Here is a 24,133-nt window from a genome sequence, read left to right on the forward strand (position 1 = left end):
ACAACTTAGGCCTAACTATAGATTACTAAGCTTTAACTATATATACTATAATAATTATGATCAACAAACTTTTTTCGCATTTAGCACAATTTTCTTCACTTTTTATTGCTATAACTATTATTATCAATTATTAGTATCGTCATCATCATCATTGTTATTATTATTATTACTACTATTTGTAGTAGTAGTATTAAAAAAAAGAAACTTGCAAAAGGATAAAAACGAAATTGAACCATAGTATCGCATTTCTATCTTAAAAGATCTGGTCTGAGATTTATGGATTTAGGCCTATGTGTTCTATTAGGCCTATGTATAACGTGTACCGTACTGATGCATATTTACATGTTTAGAAGTATTTATTTTGAGTGATCCTAGGAAAGAATTTGTATTGGCTCAATAATAAGCTTTAAAATTTTAACACTGTGTACAAAGGGGTGGGGGAGACGCGACTCCCACGATACGTGACTCCCACGATACGTCCCTGAACCGTGCTGCAGTCTAGAAGGCCCACCCGAACTTTAAAGCAAAACATAATAAGCAATTTGTCCCTTCTGACAGACACAGATGAAAAAGAAAGCAAATGTAACCTCTCCTCAAAGCTCGATATTGTTTAAGAGCAAGACGAGTTGCTCTTCTGTGGACTCCCTCAAGTAGATCTGACAAAGTTTTAGTTCATGAAAACCAGGCGGGTTGAGCATACTCCAGGCAATGCAAGGCATTTGTAGAGAGACAAAAATGCACTGGTCGAAGCATGTCCTAAAATGAGCATAGATATGTCCAGTGCATTTAATACGATTCGTAGGACAACAATTTATTAAGACTTGTCAAGGATGCAGGATGTAGTCTGTCTCTTATACACATCTAGATGTGTATAAGAGACAGGCTTCTCAAATATTTTGTTGTGATGTTATGTCAGCATGGTCTAAATTTACGAGCGTAACTTTTTCGAAAAATGATATAATTTGCTTAAACAAACTATTTGGCTAAATGATAGATTCTGTGTAAGAAATAGAGCAGGAAATTACAAACATTGGATCGCACGCGGCGTTAGCGCGGTTAACGACATTGTGAAAAAGGTGTTTTTATCCATGTAAAAAATGAAAATTAAATATAATATTGATGCTAACTTCATTTGGTATTATGGGATATTATAAGCGATTCAACAATTTATTAAATGTAGGTCATTCAAATTGTAAATTGAAACCCCTGGGTTGCCGCCTTACTTGAAAGTCATATTTAAGGATAACAGGGGATCAATACAATGTTTTTCGTAATAAGCATGAAGAAACAATTGTCCATATATTTTACTCATGTTCTATTATTTTGGAGGGAAGTCTTATTTTATATCAAAACATTAAAATTAAAATTAAACATCATACAGAATAGCGAACTATGCTTATTTGGAATCAGAAATTTGAAATGTAAGGCCTTAAACACAATATTATACTTTGTCGTATGCATATATACAGAAGTAAGGTGCAGAAAACTTTGCCGTGTATTCATATATTTAAAAGGGAGGTGAATAAGTATTACGCAATAGAAGAATATACAGCATTAGTAATTAATGACACTGATAAATTTGGAATAATTTAAAATATATTATTACTCATTATTGATTTGCGTCAAAAATGTAGCCACTAATGTTGTTGGTTTTAAACAAAAACAAAGACGCCAAGAATATTCAAATGACCCTGAAATTGCCTGAATGGCTAAGGAGTGTCATCGGCTGATGGATAAATTAAATAGTGTTAATCCAAGTCAAAAAGTACAATTCGTAAAGACATTAATCTCTACAAAAATAAGGTGAAAAAGAGATTAAAACATCTAAAAACTGAAAAAAGCAAAAGTAATCATAAAAGATATTGAAGATACTGATGATTCACGAAAAATGTTTTAGGCAATCAGGATTCTCAATAATTCAAAAGAAAGAAAACCAATAAGAATACAAAATGAACATAGAGAAAATTTTAATAGTGATCAAGATAAAGCGAACACGATTAGAGAATGGTTTTTATGAACGTCTTACAGGAGATGAACCCGGTTTAGAACCTTTAGGGATTATGATCCAATGTCTCTAGATAATCCTATAACATCAGAGGAGGTTAAACGTGCGGTCTAAAAACTAAAATGCCAAGGCGTGAGAACCAGATTATTTATCAAACGAACTCCTTAAATTTGCTGGTGAAACATTTTATGACAAGTATGCAGATATCTTAAACCAATGTTTTGAAAAAAATACGTACATAGAACAGGTTGGCCCAGGGCATCCTTCTACCGATTCAGAAACCTCAGAAAGTAGCTGGACCTGTTAAAAATATTCTACCAATTTGTATATTAAATGGGTGTCGAAAAGGTTTATCAAATATAGTATTAAATATAATACAGACCCATTGCGGAATACACGGGACCTTTTCAGCGTGCATACATACAAACAGGGAATGAGTTGCACAAACATCGTTTGGGCACAGAGAATGTTGATTTCGGTAGTACTTGAGAAAAAATTGACTTACCTAAAATGGGCATAGATATGTCCAGTGCATTTAATACGATTCGTAGGACAACAATTTATTAAGACTTCTCAAGGATGCAGGATGTAGTAGAGATGATGTTCGACTCGTCAGGTTCTTACTTGCAAACACAACGCTACGAGTTAAAGTACATAATTAGTGTGCACAAGAGGATCTTTTCAAGGTGATGGGATTCCCGGAAATTTTTTTTATCTTAGTCCTCGCAGGAGCTTTGAATCATTTGCGCGCCATCACAAACAGGCCAAACCCACCAATTACATAATATCGTATGCCAGCAGAGTGGCAATATGCAAAAGATTCTGATTTTATTGATGAATCGAAACAACCTTTAACGGGCTTTTTACCTAAATGTGCCAATGTACGGTATATAAACAATGAGACCTCTACGTTAATCCAGATAAGACAGAATTCGTCCACCTATATGTAGCGGATAAGGATGAAATTAATGACGATGGCGTGCACTTAAAATACAACGAACCATGGAGGTTTTCGAAATCGCTTTGATCAATGTTTGCTACACACAAGATATTATATATAGATGTCGTCTCGGCAATGCCGCCTTTCAGAAATAGAAAGATGTGGCTTTGTGGTACAAAGATTGAAATTACGAAGAAAATTAAAGTTTATGAAGCCCAAGTCGTATCTGTTATGTATAATTGCAGTTGTTGGGCAGCACCAAGCTCAGTCTTCGAGAAAGTTGATGTGATGTGATGCAGCGCAGACATCTCAAGACGATTTTGAATCTCCATTGGCCGTATGCAAGTATTTCTAATGCTGATCTTTATGAACGTTGCGGTGTTAATCTTCTCACGGAAAGATTAAAAAAGCGAGATGGATGATGTTAGGTCACGTTTTGCGTAGCCCTGAAAATTCTCCTGCATCCGTAGCACTTACATTTGCAGTTTTATCATCGAAAATACTACCTGGTCGCTTAGGGCGACATCAGACCAATCTTTTCAGCACGATTAAAGAAAACCTACTTATTAGAGAGCAGCTTAGCTCAGTCGGCTAATCTGGTGGTAGCCACTGTGTGTGCGCTGAACCGTGGAGATCTCTATAGGTCCCCAGTTGAATTCCCTTCGCTGCCTCTCCTTGTGTTTCAGATAGAAGGCTGAAATACAAGTTACAATAGCGCACCGTCTTTTGGATGAGACGTTTAAGCCGTTGGTTCCGTGTGCATTTACGGCCCATGTGCACGTTAAAGAACGCAGTACACTCTTCGGAAAAAAGTAGGGGATTGTCTCCCGGTGTACTGTCCAATCACCACCAGAAGAACCCCACTGGAAATTAGTCTTCTAGACTTTCGTGGGCTATCCTTGGTGTTTACACCGAATAAATCCAATCCAATCCAGAGGACTTTTATTAAGAACTATAGATGACATGTATCGATTGAGTACAATTGCAAAAAATCGACAAACATGGAGGAACATTTTATACCAATTATTCATTTGTATTACGATATTGAATGATATTTAACTAACAATCTTGATGTATCCCGCTTAAATTACGTGCCTGTATTAGACTCTTAATCATAGATTTTGAGTTTATCCTACAGTTACTATTTGTACATGAATTAAGGGCTCTTTGTATATGAATGTTTTTTTCTTATATTTTATTTCTGTTTTTGTTTTTTTGTGTTTATCATGTTAAAGATGGTGATGGCAAATAAAGGTGGTCTTGTACCACACTAAATGAAAAAAAAGTTGAGCACATTGCAATTTCTAAATCAGAACGCGAAGAAATTACGTCATTTGTCACAATTATTTCCGCCGTGACAGAAAAAAAAACCACTTAGCTTCAAGGTTTTGCGCACAAGTGTTATTGTGTGATAAAGTATATGACCACAGTATATCAATCTAATAATTGGCGGATCTAGAGGGGGTGAATAGGGTGGCTAGCCACCCACCTTCGGTGACCGTGTGTGTGCTTCTTATGTATACATGTTACGTGTAGTAGGCTACTCTCGTAAAACATACACTTTCTATTATAAGCTTAACTTCCTTTCAGATGTCATCCAAGAGCGTCTAGCCGTCTAATAATTTTAAAAAATTCAATTAAAAGGTGGGGGGGGGGGGTGGCTCCCAAAACCCATGATCAACGAGGGACAGTAGAACACGTCCCCAAAATAGTTTAAGGGGGTGGGAGGTTGGTCTCCTCACTTTTTGTCGGCAATGTAATAACTTCGTGAGTCAAGAACATGCCTGAAAATTGTTGAAATGAACTGCATAAATGACCCAGGTTTTAACGAAAGTGTGCTGTACAACATGGTGGGTGTGTACTCACGAAATGTCCACCTCACCTTTCGAAACTGACCTGTACCCTTGCCAAAACCACACCCCCCCCAGTGTATTGACTGTCATGGATCAACAGTTTTATTATGATACAGTTGTTTTGTTGTCGGCCATTCTTTTGCTAACACACTCTTCCATTTTTGTTCCGATATCGTTCATAACCACGAGACAAGGAAATATTCATAACCACGAAATAAAATTCGTTTCGATTCAATCGAAGATCCCATTGCAGATTAGCAAAATGTTGGGGAAAAACGTAGGCCTAGTATTGACATTTTGCTTCTATTATATTGCTTTTTCAAAACAAGACGGGACATGCAGAATTCAATCATTGAAATCTATTCCAAGTCAACTGACCTTCAAATACCAAACGAGCTCCGTTAACAACTCTTTGGATTTAAAATCGTGCGGTAAGTATTTTGAAAGTTTATAGCGATATTTTTTTATAATAATGCTTATTTAATTGATCCGCATTGGTTTTTCGGCAGTCTCCACCTGGTTACCCACAGAATCGATCAATTCATCCACCATCAATCATCTATTGATATTACCTGACTTTTTGGTTATGTTTGTATTCAAACATTTTGCAACAGTGCATGTAACGGTACAACGGACAGACCACTATGTATATTTTTTAAGTTGCATTCATCCTATTATATTCCACCCCACCCTGTTCTTGGCAAGCATTATGTATTTCCTAATTTCTTTAATAAATGTATTATATATACTTTAACTAAACTGTATTTCATATTTTTGAAATCTATTTAGGCCCACCTGGAACTCCTGACATAATATATAAAGTGAAACCTGATAAGGTCACAGCAAAGACCCGTTCTATAGACATAGAGCTTAAGGCTATGCTACGTACGTAAGCAGTTATTATTTCCATTCATAAATCATTGTTTTCTAAAGCTTTTGTCCAGATTATCAAATGTTATTTGGCAAAAAAAAAAAAAAAAAAAAAAAAAACCTGCTGTATTAATAGTCATGATGTGCCTATATATGGTCATGATGTGATGTCATAATGACCATATTTAGGCATGTAGACATTTTGCCCTTGCAGACTAGATATAGCTCGTTGGAACCAGCATCATTTATTAATGACTAACCTGAGGTTATCGTAAAGTAAAGGATTCCAGTATGTGAAACAAGTACCCAATTTTTAATGATGTCAATTAACAGAACTTAAAATGAGACAGGCATAGTTCCTTCCAGCCTTGTCAATTGCAGCATCAATACCACCAGTGAGGCACCCAACTGCTGAAAAAAAAAATTATGTGAACTAATCGACTGATAAATTAAAATTTAATATTGGATTAATCTTGAAGTAAACAATAACCGACAATCTCACAGAGGTATAGTAGACCCTCTGTGTAGGCCATTTGCATGTAGGCCTATTTGTTTTAATTATTATTATTAATGCCACATGTTTTTGTCAAATACAATTTGATAGTCTGGACAGGCTTAAGAAAAAGCTTCCACCCACTAAGCTTAAGGTTCTCTATTTATGAAGTCTTCTGTTCATGAAGATCGCTAGTCATAATGACCATTGATATGGATCGCTATTCATAATTCAAATTCATTAATTTTTGATTACGGTACTGTATAGTTAGGCAGATGGAGTACCAATGCAGCAAAAAAATCTTTACAAAGCGATTTTTGTTGGAAACCGTATAATACCAATACCAATAAAGTTAGATGGATTTCGGCCATTAGAAAATTTGTTATGACCTTCTACATAAAAAGGGAAATTCTATTTATAGTAATAAGGTAGAGGGTGGGGGGTTGAATAGATAGCCATATCTTACCCTAAATGCATACAACAGCACGCATGATAAAATATATCATTGTTCATTCAGTACCTGGCCACTAAATCACGAAAAACATAATTAATGATGTCATAAACTGTCAGAGGTCTCTGATTTTTTTTCTCTAAATAAAATATTAGTAACAAGTGGTAATATATAAATATATGAAACGTGTAGGCTGCCGGCACCTTGACCTCTGACGATTAGTACCTAAACTAATTTTCACAAAAACGTGATGCAATAATGACAAAATGATTATTATTGGGTTTTTTTTCGGTAAATATTTCAGCCGCTCCAAATTTCTTTCCTATTCTTCTTTCTTCCTATGCTTCTTCCATATTTTCGTTTGTTTGTTTGTTTGTTTATTGGTTTTTTTCACACAATTGTAATAAGTTCTACAATATAATAGGAAAGTAAAGTTAGGTATTGTTGTTATCTTAAATAATAGACAGCAAATGTAAAGTATTGGTGTGAAAGGAAGTGATAATAAGTTATATTAATTTGATTATTTTTACTATTACATGTCCAACGAATGGATACCTTGTTCGAAGAAAGTTTTGCCTTCGTTTTGTTTATATATATATACACATTATGCTAGGTTTAACTGGCCATAAATTTGAGGAAGTATTGTACTGTACTCTCATTGAGCGTTGCGTTCGACATAGGTCGTTGGATTGGACGCCGTTGATTCGATATATATACACATATATATATAATATATATATATATATATATATGTTGTATGAATATGTATATATATATGTTGTATATATATATATATATATATATATATATATATGTATATATGTATATATATATATATATGCAATTCTCTTGATAAGCAGTAGCTAATATTACCGATGGTGGTTTTCTTGATGCTTCTTTGTTACTTGGGAATGGTGACCAACCAATAAGATTTTTCACTGCTTTTGACTGCGGCATGCTGCATGATGACGACGACATTAAGTGCCCTCTGCCATTAAGTAAGAAAGGTGAGTATTTACTTTAATTTGGTTAGCATTGAATCATGTTTTTATTCAAATTTCCCTCTCTGATCATTTTATCTCATTTTGAATTTACTTAATTATTAGTTTACTTTATTCATTATCAGTATATTATTATTCTTCATTTTAATGAGTAAATGAATATGATATCACTTTAACACATTTGCTAATAAAGTAATTTATCTTAATGTTAGAACTAAAATTATGTTAGGTTTAACTGGCCATATATTTGAAGAAGTATTGTACTGTACTCTCATTGAGCGTTACTTTTGACATAGATCGTTGAATTGGACGCCGTTGATTTGACACTAAATACACTTATCTAAAGAATCTTCTTTTCATTTCAGAATGGTTGTATCTAAAGGCAGTTTGTGATACCAGATTTTACTTGCCGGTAGGTGTAATTTGTTGCGCAAACTTAAGTTTTTTAATTAATCAATAGCATTTACGTTATATTTTGTAAAATGAGTTGAATTCTGTTGTATGGTGTTTAGTGAATGCATGGCCAGATATATTGAGCTGATTTGGTACGATTTTAACTCTGTGGTTATAAAGTATATGACTTGACGTTTGCATTTAAGTACAAACTATAATAGTCTTTAAGTGTCGTTGTTGGGTATACAACTGAATGGTTAAGTTTTGAATGTGAGGGTGAGGATGCTTACTAAACACAGTATGACTTCTTACTAATGACAATTGGAATGCACCATAGTATGACGTAAATCTATGGGGACAAATCAACAACAACCAAAGAGTCACATTTAGGTTATACACCACAGTATGACTTTAATGTGACTATGAAGCCGAAACAAACACCGGTGTGACACCGAAGCCAAAACCCCATTTACACTTAAAAATGAAACTGCGAGATGATCTGGGGTCACACCCATTTACACTTGCCAACGAACACCGGTTGAACACTGGTTTTGAACGCTGCCCTCTATGGACATTCTTGAGGAAAACTAGCTCATAAATCTGCAATTCAAGTTTAGCATCAAAAATCAAAATCAAAAATCAAAATCAAAAACAAAATTAACATTTATTTCCTTCAAAACGTAAATTATAATATTCATTGAAATGTAATAAATAAATAACATAAGTATTCAAGGGGGCAAAATTCCGAAAAGCAGAGCTTGTAATGGATGTGCCCAAGACAATTAACAACACATTAACGAGAAAAAAAGACAAACATTTAAAAGGATAATAATAATATTGATAATAGAGCATTTCAAAATATAAATGAAAAATTATTATGAAAAACATACATAATAGGAATTATGTGTCAAAGTTTTTACGAAACCCAAATTGCTTATCAAAAAGAATATCGTTTTTTTTAAAAATAAAAGCATACGTTCTATTGTAAATAATACGTTCTAATATTTTGGAGAATGCAGTAAGAACAGATATTGGTCGGTAATTGGACAATGAATCCTTCCTACCCATTTTGAAAATAGGGGAGACTCTCGCTAATTTCAATTGATCTGGGAAAACCCCATTTTTTAAAGATAAATTAAATATATGGCAAAGAGGTTTAACTAAAAAATAAATTGATTGTTTTATAACTTTTGGGCTAAATTCGTCAAGTCCCTGTGCTTTATTAGTTTTAAAGCCATTAACAATGTCTATAATTTCAGTGTCCGATACTGGAAGCATAAACAATTAATTCATGGTATGTTGAGGTAAATATTTATTAAATTCGGGTCGGTTTGTCGGCATTTTATTAGAAAGGGTTGGGCTTATTTCAACAAAAAACTTATTAAACGCATTTGCGATTTCAGTTGAATCTTTCATAGGTTCACCGTTATCATCTATTATTACACCAGTGTTTGTGTTCGAAGACCTTTTCATCAATGTATTAATTATACGCCATGTCCCATCAGAAATACCTGCTTATTTTCATTTGCAAGGGTATGACAAAGTTTGTCAAGGGTATCATTAAAGGCGTTAACGTCCAAAGACGGAGCCCGGTAAAATGTCCCTATGATAATATTTTTTCCCATGCTTTAGTTTTATTTCGATGAACAACGATTCACATATTTATTCATCGGTTAATAAGTCATCACGAACAACAAAAGATAATTTGTTTTGCACGTACATAGCTACACCACCACCACTTTTGGATTGTCTTTTTTTAGATAAGAATGTATATCCGGGGATATTTGTTAGTGGACTATCATCGTTTTTAAGCCAAGATTCAGAAATGGCAATAACATCAAATTCCAACTCAAATGTTAGAAGAAAACATCTTAAAGAGTCCATCTTACCCAAGAGACTACGTGCATTGAAATGAATACTAGAAAAAAGGTCATCATTATTTAATTTAGAAAAAGTATCAGCAAACTGACTTGGATGAAAATAACTTGATTCATTTATACTATCACTATAAAATTGAAAGTCCGGATCTACATCTTCATTATTGATGATGTTTTCGTAGGCCAGGAAGGGGTTAAATTTTAAATCGGATAGAGTATTTAAATTTTCGGCATCTAAGCTATTAGGATTTGGCATGGTGGGGGAGTATGTACATAAATTCGCTCAACTTTTACACTTATTTTTAAATCGTATGCATTCAATGCTAACACGAAGATAGAAAAGGGTGGGTATATGTACTTTGAAATATAGATAAAGTGTACATCATCCATATGCATAATATCAATTGATAGCATTTAACATGATAGTATATAATATTGCAACGGTAGATGCCAAAATAAAAAAAATAAAAATAAATAAATAAATAATAATAATAATAATAATAATAATAATAATAATAATAATAATAATAATAATAATAATAACACACACAATAAAAGCACATGGTTCGTAAATAAGTTCGGGCTACTTAATGTGCTATAACAAAAAAAGATACGGTAAGCCATTGCTCCGTCAGAGAAATATTAAGTAGAAGTATAGATAAAGTTAATTTTAATCATAATTAATATTATGACATGCTACTAATTAAGTGACAATAGCCAACGAGTTAAAAGAATAGACAATGTCTACCTAGGAGTGGAACAAACCGTTGATGTACAAGTTTCCGTTACGGAAAGACGGCCTTTTACCATCACTATAGGCTAGGGCCATTGTGTATTTTAGACTTCGTTTTTTTGCAAGATCCGCTTCGCAAAGATCATCGGTAACAAATAAGTTACTGTTTTTTAGTAATGCCCTTGCCTTCGTAAAGACTTGATGACGTTGGGGCCGGTATATAAACTTTGCAACAATATGCCTTGGCTTATCGTTCGGTGCACGGGGTTTACCTGTCCGGTGGGCGTTCTCAATCATAACTTCCGGAATATTTAACTTATTTTGGATCAAATCTTTAATCTTCTCGACAGCATTTTCGTTTCTTTCCTCCGGTAAGCGACCAAAACGCAAATTAAACGATCTTGAATATCTTTCGAACTTGTTGAGTTTTTTTTGCAGCGACATACAGCTTGATTTTTCGGTTTCCACAGTAGACGATACCGGTACTTCTTTAAGCTCAGCAGCTAAATTATCCATTTTCGTTTCTATTTCATAGATGGAATTGCTTGCAAATTCAATTGATTCTTCCAATTGAGTCTGTTTGTTTTCGATTTTGTTCATCCTTCCTAATATGGTATGTTGGTTAGTTAAGACAGTGTCCAGCTGACCACGAATACCAAGCAAGTCCGTTGATAGCTGTTGAATTTCGCGCTTCAGTGCTTCCGTACTAGCGGCGGCGGAAGCTTTAGACGGCGGAAGCGACTCGGGTAATTGTAGGCCTACGTCTGCTGGTGATTTTTGGCCTACGTCTGTTGGCTGCTTTTTTTTACCCATCTCCTGTATTATTTTTTTACTTTAATAATAATCAATTCTAAAGTTCGGAATACACTTACAGTTCGGATCGTATATCGTTGGCTACGATAGTATTTTAGTAACGTTCTGTATATTTATGACGGAGCTAGCTACTGACGTCTGTTCACTCAGCCATTCCACTCATAGCATGCCGGGGTAAAACGTTTTGTTTTATTTGTACACTAAAAACCGAATTAATTTCATAAATACAATCATAAGTGTATTATTTTTAACTAAATACGTTCAAGATATACAAATGTTTATATTACAAAAAAAAAGAATAATTTTAATGAAAGTGGATGATTAAAATCCCGGTTTGTGAAAGGCGGGACTGTTTACATTGTGTGTTTCGATATCAAAGGGACTATCCCTGAGAAGCTTCTCCTGAAACACTCAGCTTCGTTGAACTCGGGTTCAGCATACCGGTGTCGTTGACGTTCACCCATACACTAACACCAACTCCGGTGTCCGAAATCCGGTGTATCGACAACGGAGAAGCGGGTTTATTCTGGAGTCCAGCTGATAGTGTAAAATTGGTATTGTTATTGAACTTATTACCAGCAAAATAGTATAGTAAAATAAATAAATTAGGAATAAATCGCAATAGATAACTTTTATAATTGCAATTTCTCATTTTTTATACTACTGTATAAGGAAATATCGCCCGTATTCTTAAAACGAACTTTAGTCGAACTTCGAACTAGAACTTCATTTAGTCTCAATTTGCATATACAAACAACGTAGTCGAAGTTTTAACCACGACTAAATCACACCTATGTTGTAGTTTAGCTGAAGACGGCTGGCAAGCAGCAACTCTCAAACTAACCAATGAAAGAGCTAATTTTAATAGCAGACGAAAGTTTAGAGATCTGGTAACGCGGGTGAATATTAAGCTGCCGTCTGTCTTTCAAAAAAATATTTCCTCATACTTCATAATAGACCATAATTCGCCTAAATAATATTCTATAATAATAACTATATTAGTCGTTAACATCCAACGATAGAGAATTTGAACTGTAACTGAAAAATTTCGCCTTTTGGAAGCTAAACTTAATGTTCCTTTTCTTGAACACGTTGGAGATACATCAGACCTATAATTAATACAATCGTTTTTATTCATTTCACTTTATCGTAAGTTACAAAAAGCATGTTTTTAGTGAGGTAAATATTTCAAGTCGGAGATTTAGGCTCGCCCTAGGCTGACCTAAAAAATCGGCCTGTGGAGGTATCATTTTAGTCGAGTTTCTCTTTATTTAGTCGTAGTTCTATTCCAAGTTCGTTTTAAGAATACGAAATGACGTAATTTTGAGGTTTTAACTCGAACTATGACTAAAGTTCGTTTTAAGAATACCGGGGTATATGTCTACATTTTAAAAAGTGATTATGAATTTGTTTCCTCAACAAAAGACAATTGTTTTCTCTGATTTTATTTTTATAACAAATGATTGGTAGATACTAGTTTTCAAATGATATTGCAAAGTATAGAGCATATATAATTATGTGACCGGCTCTGTCAAAACCCTCCTTTTGTTGCAATTTTTCTAATTTCGCAGAAGCACAAAAATGTTCGAGAATCAGAATTTTTAACATTTTCAGGTCAAACATTTTGTTTTATTTGTACACTAAAAACCGAATTAATTTCATAAATACAATCATAAGCAATAAAATATAACTTACATTATGTGTAATGATTAAAATCCCGGTTTGTGAAAGGCGGGACTGTTTACATTGTGTGTTTCGATATCAAAGGGACTATCCCTGAGAAGCTTCTCCTGAAACACTCAGCTTCGTTGAACTCGGGTTCAGCATACCGGTGTCGTTGACGTTCACCCATACACTAACACCAACTCCGGTGTCCGAAATCCGGTGTATCGACAACGGAGAAGTAAAAGCGGGTTTATTCTGGAGTCCAGCTGATAGTGTAAAATTGGTATTGTTATTGAACTTATTACCAGCAAAATAGTATAGTAAAATAAATAAATTTGGAATAAATCGCAATAGATAACTTTTATAATATGTAAACTTAGAAAAATAGTAGGTTACCAATACTTGGAATCTAGTAACGTTGACATTTACTTTTGATGTTGACGTCTTTTAGTGAATTTGTTAAACTGTTTTCTGGATGAGGCTATAATCTTACATTTGAAAGGTTAGAAAATAGTTTAAGTAGATAATCTTTTTTCTAAAAGCGAAAACAAAAGATACCGGCATTTTTGCATACGTTGTTCTATTATTAAAGGAAAGCATGCTAAGACTGGATTAATTTGAATGCTTTGTGTGTATTTAGTAATTGCAATTTCTAATTTTTTAATACTACTGTATAAGGAAATATCGCCCGTATTCTTAAAACGAACTTTAGTCGAACTTCGAACTAGAACTTTATTTAGTCTCAATTTGCATATACAAACAACGTAGTCGAAGTTTTAACCACGACTAAATCACACCCATGTTGTAGTTTAGCTGAAGACGGCTGGCAAGCAGCAACTCTCAAACTAACCAATGAAAGAGCTAATTTTAATAGCAGACGAAAGTTTAGAGATCTGGTAACGCGGGTGAATATTAAGCTGCCGTCTGTCTTTCAAAAAAATATTTCCTCATACTTCATAATAGACCATAATTCGCCTAAATAATATTCTATAATAATAACTATATTAGTCGTTAACATCCAACGATAGAGAATTTGAACTGTAACTGAAAAATTTCGCCTTTTGGAAGCTAAACTTAATGTTCCTTTTCTTGAACACGTTGGAGATACATCAGACCTATAATTAATACAATCGTTTTTATTCATTTCACTTTATCGTAAGTTACAAAAAGCATGTTTTTAGTGAGGTAAATATTTCAAGTCGGAGATTTAGGCTCGCCCTAGGCTGACCTAAAAAATCGGCCTGTGGAGGTATCATTTTAGTCGAGTTTCTCTTTATTTAGTCGTAGTTCTATTCCAAGTTCGTTTTAAGAATACGAAATGACGTAATTTTGAGGTTTTAACTCGAACTATGACTAAAGTTCGTTTTAAGAATACCGGGGTATATGTCTACATTTTAAAAAGTGATTATGAATTTGTTTCCTCAACAAAAGACAATTGTTTTCTCTGATTTTATTTTTATGACAAATGATTGGTAGATACTAGTTTTCAAATGATATTGCAAAGTATAGAGCATATATAATTATGTGACCGGCTCTGTCAAAACCCTGTCTCTTATACACATCTCTGGAAGCATAAACAATGAATTCAGGGTAGGTTGAGGTAAATATTTATTAAATTCGGGTCGATTCGTCGGCATTTTATTAGAAAGGGTTGGGCCTATTTCAACAAAATCAATGCTAGCACGAAGATAGAAAAAGGCGGGTGTATGCACTTTGAAATATTGATAAAGTGTGCATCATCCATATGTATAATATCAATTGATAGCATTTAACATGATAGTATATAATATTGCACTAGATGCCAATAAAACGATCTGAACAATTTTCTTTACAGAGCGTAAGTGGTAAGGTAAACGTGAAGCTAACGAACTACAAAGCAGAAGAACTGATTTGCATTGAAGGCCAAATTCGTACATTCTAACTAACAAGTAGGGCCTGACACGTCAGCCAGGTTAAACAAATCATGTCGTGTTTACAGTTAGAAAACTCAAGTACCCCATGTAATCTTTTACCTTGAAGAATTGCCTATTATGTGTAGTACTTAGTAGCTGCTTTTACGCGAATGTAGACATAAATGAATACATAGCAAATAAGATCGTTTCTAGGAAGAGATCATGGCTGATGTTTAATTATGTACTACTTATACAGAAAGTATGATTTCGTCGCTGATATATATGGAGAGCTTTTCTATCAATGGTGATACGATAAAGCAGGAACATTTTTTTTACTATAACGTACGTGAACAGTGAACATAACTGAAGAAGGATATAATATAAATATTAAAGAATAAATGAATATGTTCATGTTAATTTTGTGCTTGCTGAAGTATAATTTCTAAATATAGAGGGCTTGATTTACAATATTATAAAATTTAAAGAATAAACTACTGTTGCTGTTCAGACAATCTGTTATTTCACATCATTGCAACTGTCTATGATCTACAAGATACACCCGCTATTAAAATAATTGGGGAAAAAAAACATTTAGTACAAGTCCATGCGTGATAACGAATTATCACGAATTCAGGGGGAAAATCTATTTAAAATTAGAAAAAAAAAAATGGTTTTATTAAAAATATGAAAACGGTGACGAGCTTTCGTTATCGTTCCAGAATCAAATTGCCAAGAAAATCTCTCTTTTCCAACTAAGACAACTCAGCCTAACACGCACATAGATCATTGTCACAAATTTTTAATTATGTGACTGAAGCCCGGACTAACAACGGGGCTCCGCCCCTGGACCCCTGCGGAGGCCCTGGCGTTCCCCCTCCCTCCAGCCAACTGGTGTAGTAACACATTTCACGTCTCTCAGGTTTTTAACTATGTACACCACTAATAACAAGGTAGTAATTAGCATTTAGCACTCTTGTGATTTTGAAACTTTTCAGACACCATACTATAATCACATGCCCCTTCATATGCAAATTATCTGAAATGCGCAAACTGACGCAAATTGATGAAAATCAGCGCATTTTAAGAAAAAAACTAAGGATTTAAGTTATACATAATACTGTTGTTCTATCTAACCCATCAGTACAAACAGAAAAGCAAAACAGAAAAACAGAAAAGCTTGGTGATTGAGTTGAAGGTTAAGATGTGGACTGTTCCATATAATTTCTAGTGATTCTTTTATTCTTAGTCTCTTCGTAATCTAATTTTACTGTTATCCTTGTCAATGACGTTGAAGCATTTAGTATTAGCTAACGTTTTGGATTTTTTTTTTTCGTTTAGATGTTTTTAAAATGTGTGAATTTGTGTCTTTGCCAAGATGTTCATCAATCCTAGTAAGCAAGTGTCCAGCTAGTATAGCCTCTTGGCATTTTCAGTTTCTGTCAATCAAATTACAAGCTGAGACTAATTAAAACACTTACTGCCACAATTTTTTTTCGGTTTGTCGATATATTTTATAAAGTCGTTTTTTGATAAAATATTGTATTACCATGATTTACTATAGCGTTGTTTTTTATTTATACCTTCAAGTTCATCGATTTTGATAGATTAATGCAAAGTTAAGCAGTTTTGAGAAATCAGGCCTCAAAGTTTACGATTTTAACCATTTCACAAAGAGAAACCATCAACAAATCATAAAAAAAATGTTGTTTTAACATTGTAAATTGGGAAAACAACAACATAGCATGATGTATAGCTATATGAAATTAGTTTAAAATAGATTTCAAAAATCTTGACCTACATTCGAACATGTTTTAGCAATTGAGTCACAGTATTAAATACAAAGTGTGTGTTCATAAACATTAGTATTATTTCATTATTTAGAGTTATTCCAATGCAGCTAAAGATGAAATACAGAAATAAAGATAAACAAAGTATATATTACACAACTACAATATTATAAAGTTACTAGTATGAGAAGAGAAGGAAACCAAAAGAGAGGTAGCTTTTAAGTTATAGGGCAAGGATTAGACCATCATCCTCCACTTCGAGGGATAGCAAAGGAGGAATGCAGCTAAAACAGAATTGCAAAAAAAAAAAATAGGTTTATAAAACAAAGACAAAATGAGACATCACTCAACTATAATACTACAAATAGGAAAATAATATACATATGAAACACTGAATTAAATTATATTTAAAAAAAAAACATTACAATTATTTTTAAGTTATAAAGTTGTTAAATTATCAAAATTAATAAATCTATAATTATATACAAAAGCAGATTAAAAATGATTCATTATTTGATGTATCTTATAGAATATTGTAATTTTTTTAAAGCTAGTAGATGTTAACATTGGAAATAATGGACCAGGCACACAATGCTAAGCAAGGATGTACTGTTTGCGGAAGAAAAAGTGTGATTCTTGAAGTATATTGGTCAGATAAAGGATTGGACTACTTTTAATTCTATTAATTTTAGAATTAAAATGTTTAGATTTATTTGATTTCCTGGGAGTCATTGTTGTGGTACCATTCGATATAGAAAACAACTTACAAAATCGAACGGATTTTGCATCTAAAAATTGATTTTTGACATTTCTTTTTCGGCAATCTTTCAATATTCGAGGTCAGGAAAACAGGTCGTAATTTATCGCATGTGGGAGAATACACTTTGGGCAATGGAACCACATTTGCACATTTCCATTGCTCAGGCGCGGACATTGCAATGAGAATTAGATTCATTAATAACATTAGGTATACTTAATTCGTATTCACATTCGCGCAACACCTTCTGGGGATGATGTCAATACCACTTGCATTATTAAGACGAATCCTCTTTAAAACGTCAAACACGTCCATGGGTGGCATATGACTAAGTAAAGAAATCGGTAGTATTTGAAAATTAATTGTTCCTGTGATTGTGCATGCACAACATTTTTCGACGTATACCAGCGTATGGCTTATACGTATACGTGCCGTATTGGCGGGTCATAAGTTGTAGGTAATTAGTTTTCTCGATCGTTGACACACGTTCATACACGTTACTTTTGGCCCTGTCACACCTTGACGATTTAGCCAGCGTATGCCGACGTATGAAAAAAAAAAAAATGGCGAATACGCTGGCGTACGTCGAATAAATTATTGGTAAGTTTCGTATAAGTTAGGAGCACGCTGAAGGACGCTGCCAGTATACGGCGAAAAATTTTGTGCTGCACAAAACTTTTCGAATTATGCCAGCGTATGGCTCGTACGTTCCGCATACGAGGGCCATACGTTGTAGGTAGTTAAGCGATCGTTGACAAACGCTGACACACGTTACTTGTAAGTTACTCGGAAGTCAAAACATATTTGTAACCTATGAGTAACGTGCTTCGAACTTATATGTAACTTGTAACGAACTTACTTATATTCACGTATGTAGACATTGTTGCAGACGACCACAAAACTTACTGAACGTGTTTCTAATCTACAGTTATCGTATAATGACGTAGTGCCAGCGTTTAGGGAAATAAGTATATTAAAATGGTGTGATGTCAATACGCTGATGTTGATACTTCCACTTGAAAAATATATTCTCGAACGCAAACCAAATCAACCAAATGTGTGAATATGTTTGTTATGCCAGGAAACAGTTAACTGTTCCCTAGTTAAGCAAATGGCGTTTTTGCGTCAGGAGAAACGCATCGATGCTTGACCTACCTGAAGTTACAGTATTAAATGCTAAGTACAATTCCCAAAACACTTGCAAAAAAAAAAATTCACTAGTGATTCAGGTGGGTATCTAATCCGTCAGGTAAGGCAAATTTTGATTTGTATATTGCTTTGCTTTGGTTTGACAAACTTTTAATGAACTAGAAACTCCTCTTATGTTACGCAGAAGAAGCACAGCCTCCCCGCGGTGCAATTTTCTCCCGTATAAAATGTTGCAATCTTTAAATTATGAAAATTTACAAGCATATTGAATTGAATTGTGTTTAGATGAGTATTATGATTATGGAGCTCCTTCCCCCAAACGCTTTTCCCCCAGTCTCCTCCCAGCCCACTTGAAATCTTATAAGGAAAATGATTATGCTTTAAGTAATTAAAAATCACCTCATCAATATGTGCTTTATTTTTGTAGGTTTGGTTTTGTTTGGTTAAATCAGGGAACAGTTAAATTTAACTGTTCCCTGGTTAAATCAAGATGTAGAAGATGGTAATTTGTTCTTGAAATTGTCTAACAGCGATATATCGATATAAATATAATAATAATAATAATAATAATAATAATAATAATAATTTTAGCTTATATAGCGCATTATGCTAAAGCCTCAATGCTCTTAACAGTAAAAATAAAATTTAAAAAAATAAAAAAATAAAAAAAATAAATAAAAAAAAGTAAAAATAAAATAAAATATACAAGAATCAATTGGCGTCGTTCCACTAGAAATGAAAACTACTTTGTAAATATTATTCATTTCGATATGATAGCTAGATATTTAAATGAGGTACCAATTTTTAGACATAGATTCCTTTTTAATATTTAACAAATTGGTGACTTTTGCACAGGCATGTGACATAAAAACAATATATAGGTCAGACCAGGCTCCAGTAACATTAAAACTAAAGTTTTAAAATATATCAAGAGGAAAAGGACTATGGAAGTTCAACAACTCACTTTTAATGGACTTAACTTATATCGACAAGGTAAAAAAAACGATAATTTCAGTGATAAAACAGTATGCATCTAATACCATAGAGAAAAAATCTCTGGATGAAATTACATTTAACATAAACGACCAATTATTTTGAAACATTATTATGTGAATTAAGGGGAATGACAATATCATACAGCAGTTGACTAATTAAGGAAAGTAAAAAGGAGGCAAAACTGTGGGATAAAATGTAGTCTTTAGAACAATCAACTAAGGAGCTCTTAACAATAAGGTTGAATAAAGATGCTCAAATTTTAACAGATGAATATAATGCAGTGCAAGATAAGTTACAAAGATCTAGAGAGAGAGAAAACAATTCTTTAAGATCAAAAGCGCTGTGGATTATTCAAATTAGGAAAAAAATTATGTTAACAAAATTCATATTCATATTCATAATTCATAATTTTATTTCACATAAAAATGATTAGGCAAAAAGGGAACATGTCCCTGCACAAGATGTCTACCAGAGAAACATTGATAAAAGTAAAAAAAAAAAAAATAATAATAATAATAATAATAATAATAATAATAAATAATAAATAATAAATAATAAATAATAACAATAACAATAACAATAACAATAACAATAACAATAACAATAACAATAACAATAATAATAATAATAATAATAATAATAACAACAATAACAACAATAACAACAACAATTATAACAACAATGCTGTGCATCGTTCCAACCAAAACTGACTAAATTTGGAAATGTCGAAATAAACCCTGGCCCACCACTACAAACAAACTCGAAGGTCTGTGGACAAAAAGGCAAACAGACTGGTAAGCAACATATCCCTATGTATTACCAGAACACTAGAAGTCTAAAAAACAAAATGGATATTTTGCACTCAAGTATGCAGACATATATGTTAAACAATTTCTACGATGTAGTATCCTTCTCGGAGACTTGGTTGAAGGACTTTGTTCTTGATTCAGAAATTGCGGTCCCCATTAATGTTTGTACTAATGGTATTTTTCGTCATGTTGCACTTTCATATAATAATCTAGTTCAGATTTTTCATAATATTGATATTTTTAATTGTAATATTTATATTTTTAATCTTATACTAAATACCGGTTATTAATATATTATTACGATTTTTTTATGCTTTTTGTTTTTGTTTTTGTTTTTTTTTAATTTTCATATATTTTTATGAATGATATTGTATATTTTTGTGGCGACTCTGTTATTGGTGTTTTTGATACACTGTTGAGTCTTGAATAAATAAATAAAAAATAAATAAATCAAATAGAATGGAGAGTCAGGTGGATTCAGGATTTTTCAGAATCTGTCTCTTATACACATCTAGATGTGTAAAATCAATTTACCAGATACCAATTCAACTATAGAAAAGCAAATTTCGAAGAAATAAATGAAACATTTAAGTGGATTCCTTGGGATGTTCTATTAGGTTTTAGTGACAATGTCAACGATAGGCTTGACACATTTTATGATGTTGTTTACGGTACTGTTAGAGACCTTGTCGAGGTTGTAAAAGTTAAAAAGAAAAGACCTCCTTGGTTCGATAGACAATTAGTAGCCGCTTTTAAAGATAAACAGCATTTTCATAATATCTGGAAGAAGTTTCCTTCTGTCATTAGCAGGCAAAATTTCTGCGTTGCGAGAACGTATTTTAAAAAAATAATGAAGAATAAGTACAAAGCTTACCTAACATCATTGTCGTCAGATATAACTACAAACCCCAAAAGATTCTGGTCATGGTTAAAAAATAAGAGAGCATTAAAATTCATTTTCTTCCACCATAACCAATGATGCCAATGAGGTAGCAGAGACTCCTTATGACAAATCTAGTATGTTTAATAACTATTTTGTTTCCAATTTTTCAGACTTCAGGGATGCTGAACCGGCGGTGCATCAATGTCTTCCTGAAGTAAACGCTGATGTCCCGAACAACATCTGTGTTCAGCAGGAGGAAGTTCTTGAGGTCCATCGACGTTCGCAAGGCCGCGGGAAATGATCTTATTAGTAACCAAATTCTTAAGTTCTGTTCAGCTTCTTTATCATTTCCGATCACCCATATATTCAAATTTTCATTACAAACTGGTGATTTTCAGAAAAATGGAAAACCGCCAACGTTGTCCCTATACACAAATCAAACTCAAGATCGAAAGTTAACCATTATAGACCCATTTCATTACTCCCAACCATATCGAAAGTATTTGAGCGTCTGGTTCACAAGCAACTCTTAAACCACATTCATCCTTTTATTGCTACTGAACAACATGGCTTTATATCCGGTAGATCATGTGAGATAAATTTGGCTACACTTATGTCTACCGTATATGAAGCCATAGAAAATAAAAAGCAATGTGATATCGTTTATACTGATTTCAATAAAGCTTTCGATAGAATACCTCACAATCTTCTTTTATTTAAACTTCATCAATTTGGAATTTGTGGTAATCTTCATACCTGGTTTAAGAGTTACTTGTATGGGAGACTCCAGAGAGTGGTATTTGAGGGGTCTGAATCTAGTCTCCTCCCTGTCCTCTCTGGAGTCCCCCAGGGCTCTGTACTGGGCCCAATCTTATTTATAATTTACATAAATGAAAGCTTTTCTTAAATTCCCAATGCCTTGCTTTCGCTGACGACCTCAAGATCTACAAAATCATCAAAACTCAGGAGGACTCGCGCGCGCTTCAGGAGGACATTGATCGTCTCTTCCAATGGACCACCGTTTGGAAACTGTCCCTGAAGCCTGAAAAATGTAAAATTTTGTCATGTTCCTTAAAGAAAAACCTTATAATATATGATTAAAAAAATTGATAGTAACATTTTAGAAAGGGTAAAAGCACATCGTGATCTTGGTGTCCACATTGGTGAAAACTTAACCTTTTCCACCCATGTGGACACCATTGTTAAAAAAGCAAACCGGCTGCTTGGACTAATGTGGAGAAATTGCAAACTTCTTACACCATCAGCAAAATTTACTCTATATACATCAATAATTACTCCATCCCTTGATTTCTGTTCAGTTATCTACAACTCAATATCTCATACTCATTTCATTAGAATAGACCGGATTCATAACAAATTCATGAAGTTCATTGGCCCAGCTGCCAGTTCGCTTAGTTGCGAAAAATTGTTACCATCGACTAGACGAAAACGAAACAATCTTATTTTTCTATTTAAATGTTTAAACTGTAAGTTTGATTGTAACCTTGTGTCGAATTTTTATTTTCATGTTCCTGTGCGCAGGCTTCGTACAAATCACTTGTTAAAAGTTCCGTACTCTCGTGTTAATGTTTGTACTAATGGTATTTTTCGTCGTGTTGCACTTTCTTATAATAATCTAGTTCACATTTTTCCTAATAATAATATTTTTAATTGTAATATTTCTATTTTTAATCTTATACTAAATACCGGTTTTTAATATATTATTACGATTTTTTTTATGCTTTTTATGTTTAAAAAAAAATTATATATTTTTATGAATGATATTGTATATTTTTATGGCGACTCTGTTATTGGTGTTTTTGATACACTGGTGAGTCTTAAATAAATACTAATAATTTTAAAAAAAAATAAATAAAAAAAAAATAAAATAAAAAAAAATATAATAATAATAATAATAATAAAAATAATAAGAAAAATTATATATATAAAAAATTAAAAAAATAAAATAAAAAATAAATAAAATAAAATAAAATAAAATAAATAATAATATAACAATAAGAATAACAACAAAAATGAAAAAAATAACAATAATAAAAGTAATAATGAATGAAGATAGTTATTAAAACCTGATTTGTTGGGCAGAGCTGTCATGAAGGTGTTGTATTTAATAATGATATTCTAAAAGATTGAATTGTAGAAGACATACGTATTGAAATAGGGAGATTGTTCCAGGTGGTTGGTGTACAGTGAAAAAAGGAGTTGTGAAGTGCATTACATCGGGCATGAGGAAGATAGAGCGTTGGGTGCTGTTTACGGGTATTAAATGAAATATAACTATGGGAGTCGATTTTGATTTTATTATTAATTATTTTATACATGGAAATGAGATTAAAAAATATTCTTCAGTGTCCTAAGGAGGTAAGATTAAGTCGGGCAAGTCGGTCTTCATAGTTGATATATGCAGTATTGGTTGGATGGCGAGCAGAATTCAAGAGAAATCGGATAAAGTTTCTTTGGACCGATTCAATATGAGTAATGTTGATTTGAAGATGGGGGTTCCAAACGACAGACGAGTATTCAAGTATTGGCTTAACAAGGGAATTGAACAAAACTAATACTAATGAAAGGGGGTGACGATTACAAGTACGTTTAATAAAATAAAGGGTATGGAAGGCTTTGGAGACAATATTTCCAATATGAGTGTGCCATTTTAGATTGAAGGAAAAAGTAACGCCAAGGTATTTGTGGGAGGATAAATAATCTAAAGGTGTATTCTGAACAAGGTAACTGGGATATGGGGTATTG

The 24,133-nt window shown here is 33.1% G+C and overlaps 1 protein-coding gene across 1 annotated transcript; it reads left to right on the forward strand.

The window, feature by feature from the left end:
- The first annotated feature begins 4,900 nt into the window (after positions 1 to 4,900).
- Positions 4,901 to 15,493, forward strand: LOC117113779. The gene is made up of 5 exons (XM_033257212.1): positions 4,901 to 5,229; positions 5,588 to 5,683; positions 7,473 to 7,619; positions 7,979 to 8,025; positions 14,929 to 15,493. Exons 1-5 carry the CDS (start codon positions 5,061 to 5,063, stop codon positions 15,013 to 15,015), a joined length of 546 nt encoding a protein of 181 aa, XP_033113103.1. The 5' UTR covers positions 4,901 to 5,060; the 3' UTR covers positions 15,016 to 15,493.
- Positions 15,494 to 24,133: the final 8,640 nt, after the last annotated feature.

Source organism: Anneissia japonica, unplaced genomic scaffold (genome assembly GCF_011630105.1).
Source record: "Anneissia japonica isolate Jap-2015-1 unplaced genomic scaffold, ASM1163010v1 scaffold16746_len47418_cov120, whole genome shotgun sequence".
NCBI classification, from domain to species: domain Eukaryota; kingdom Metazoa; phylum Echinodermata; class Crinoidea; order Comatulida; family Comatulidae; genus Anneissia; species Anneissia japonica.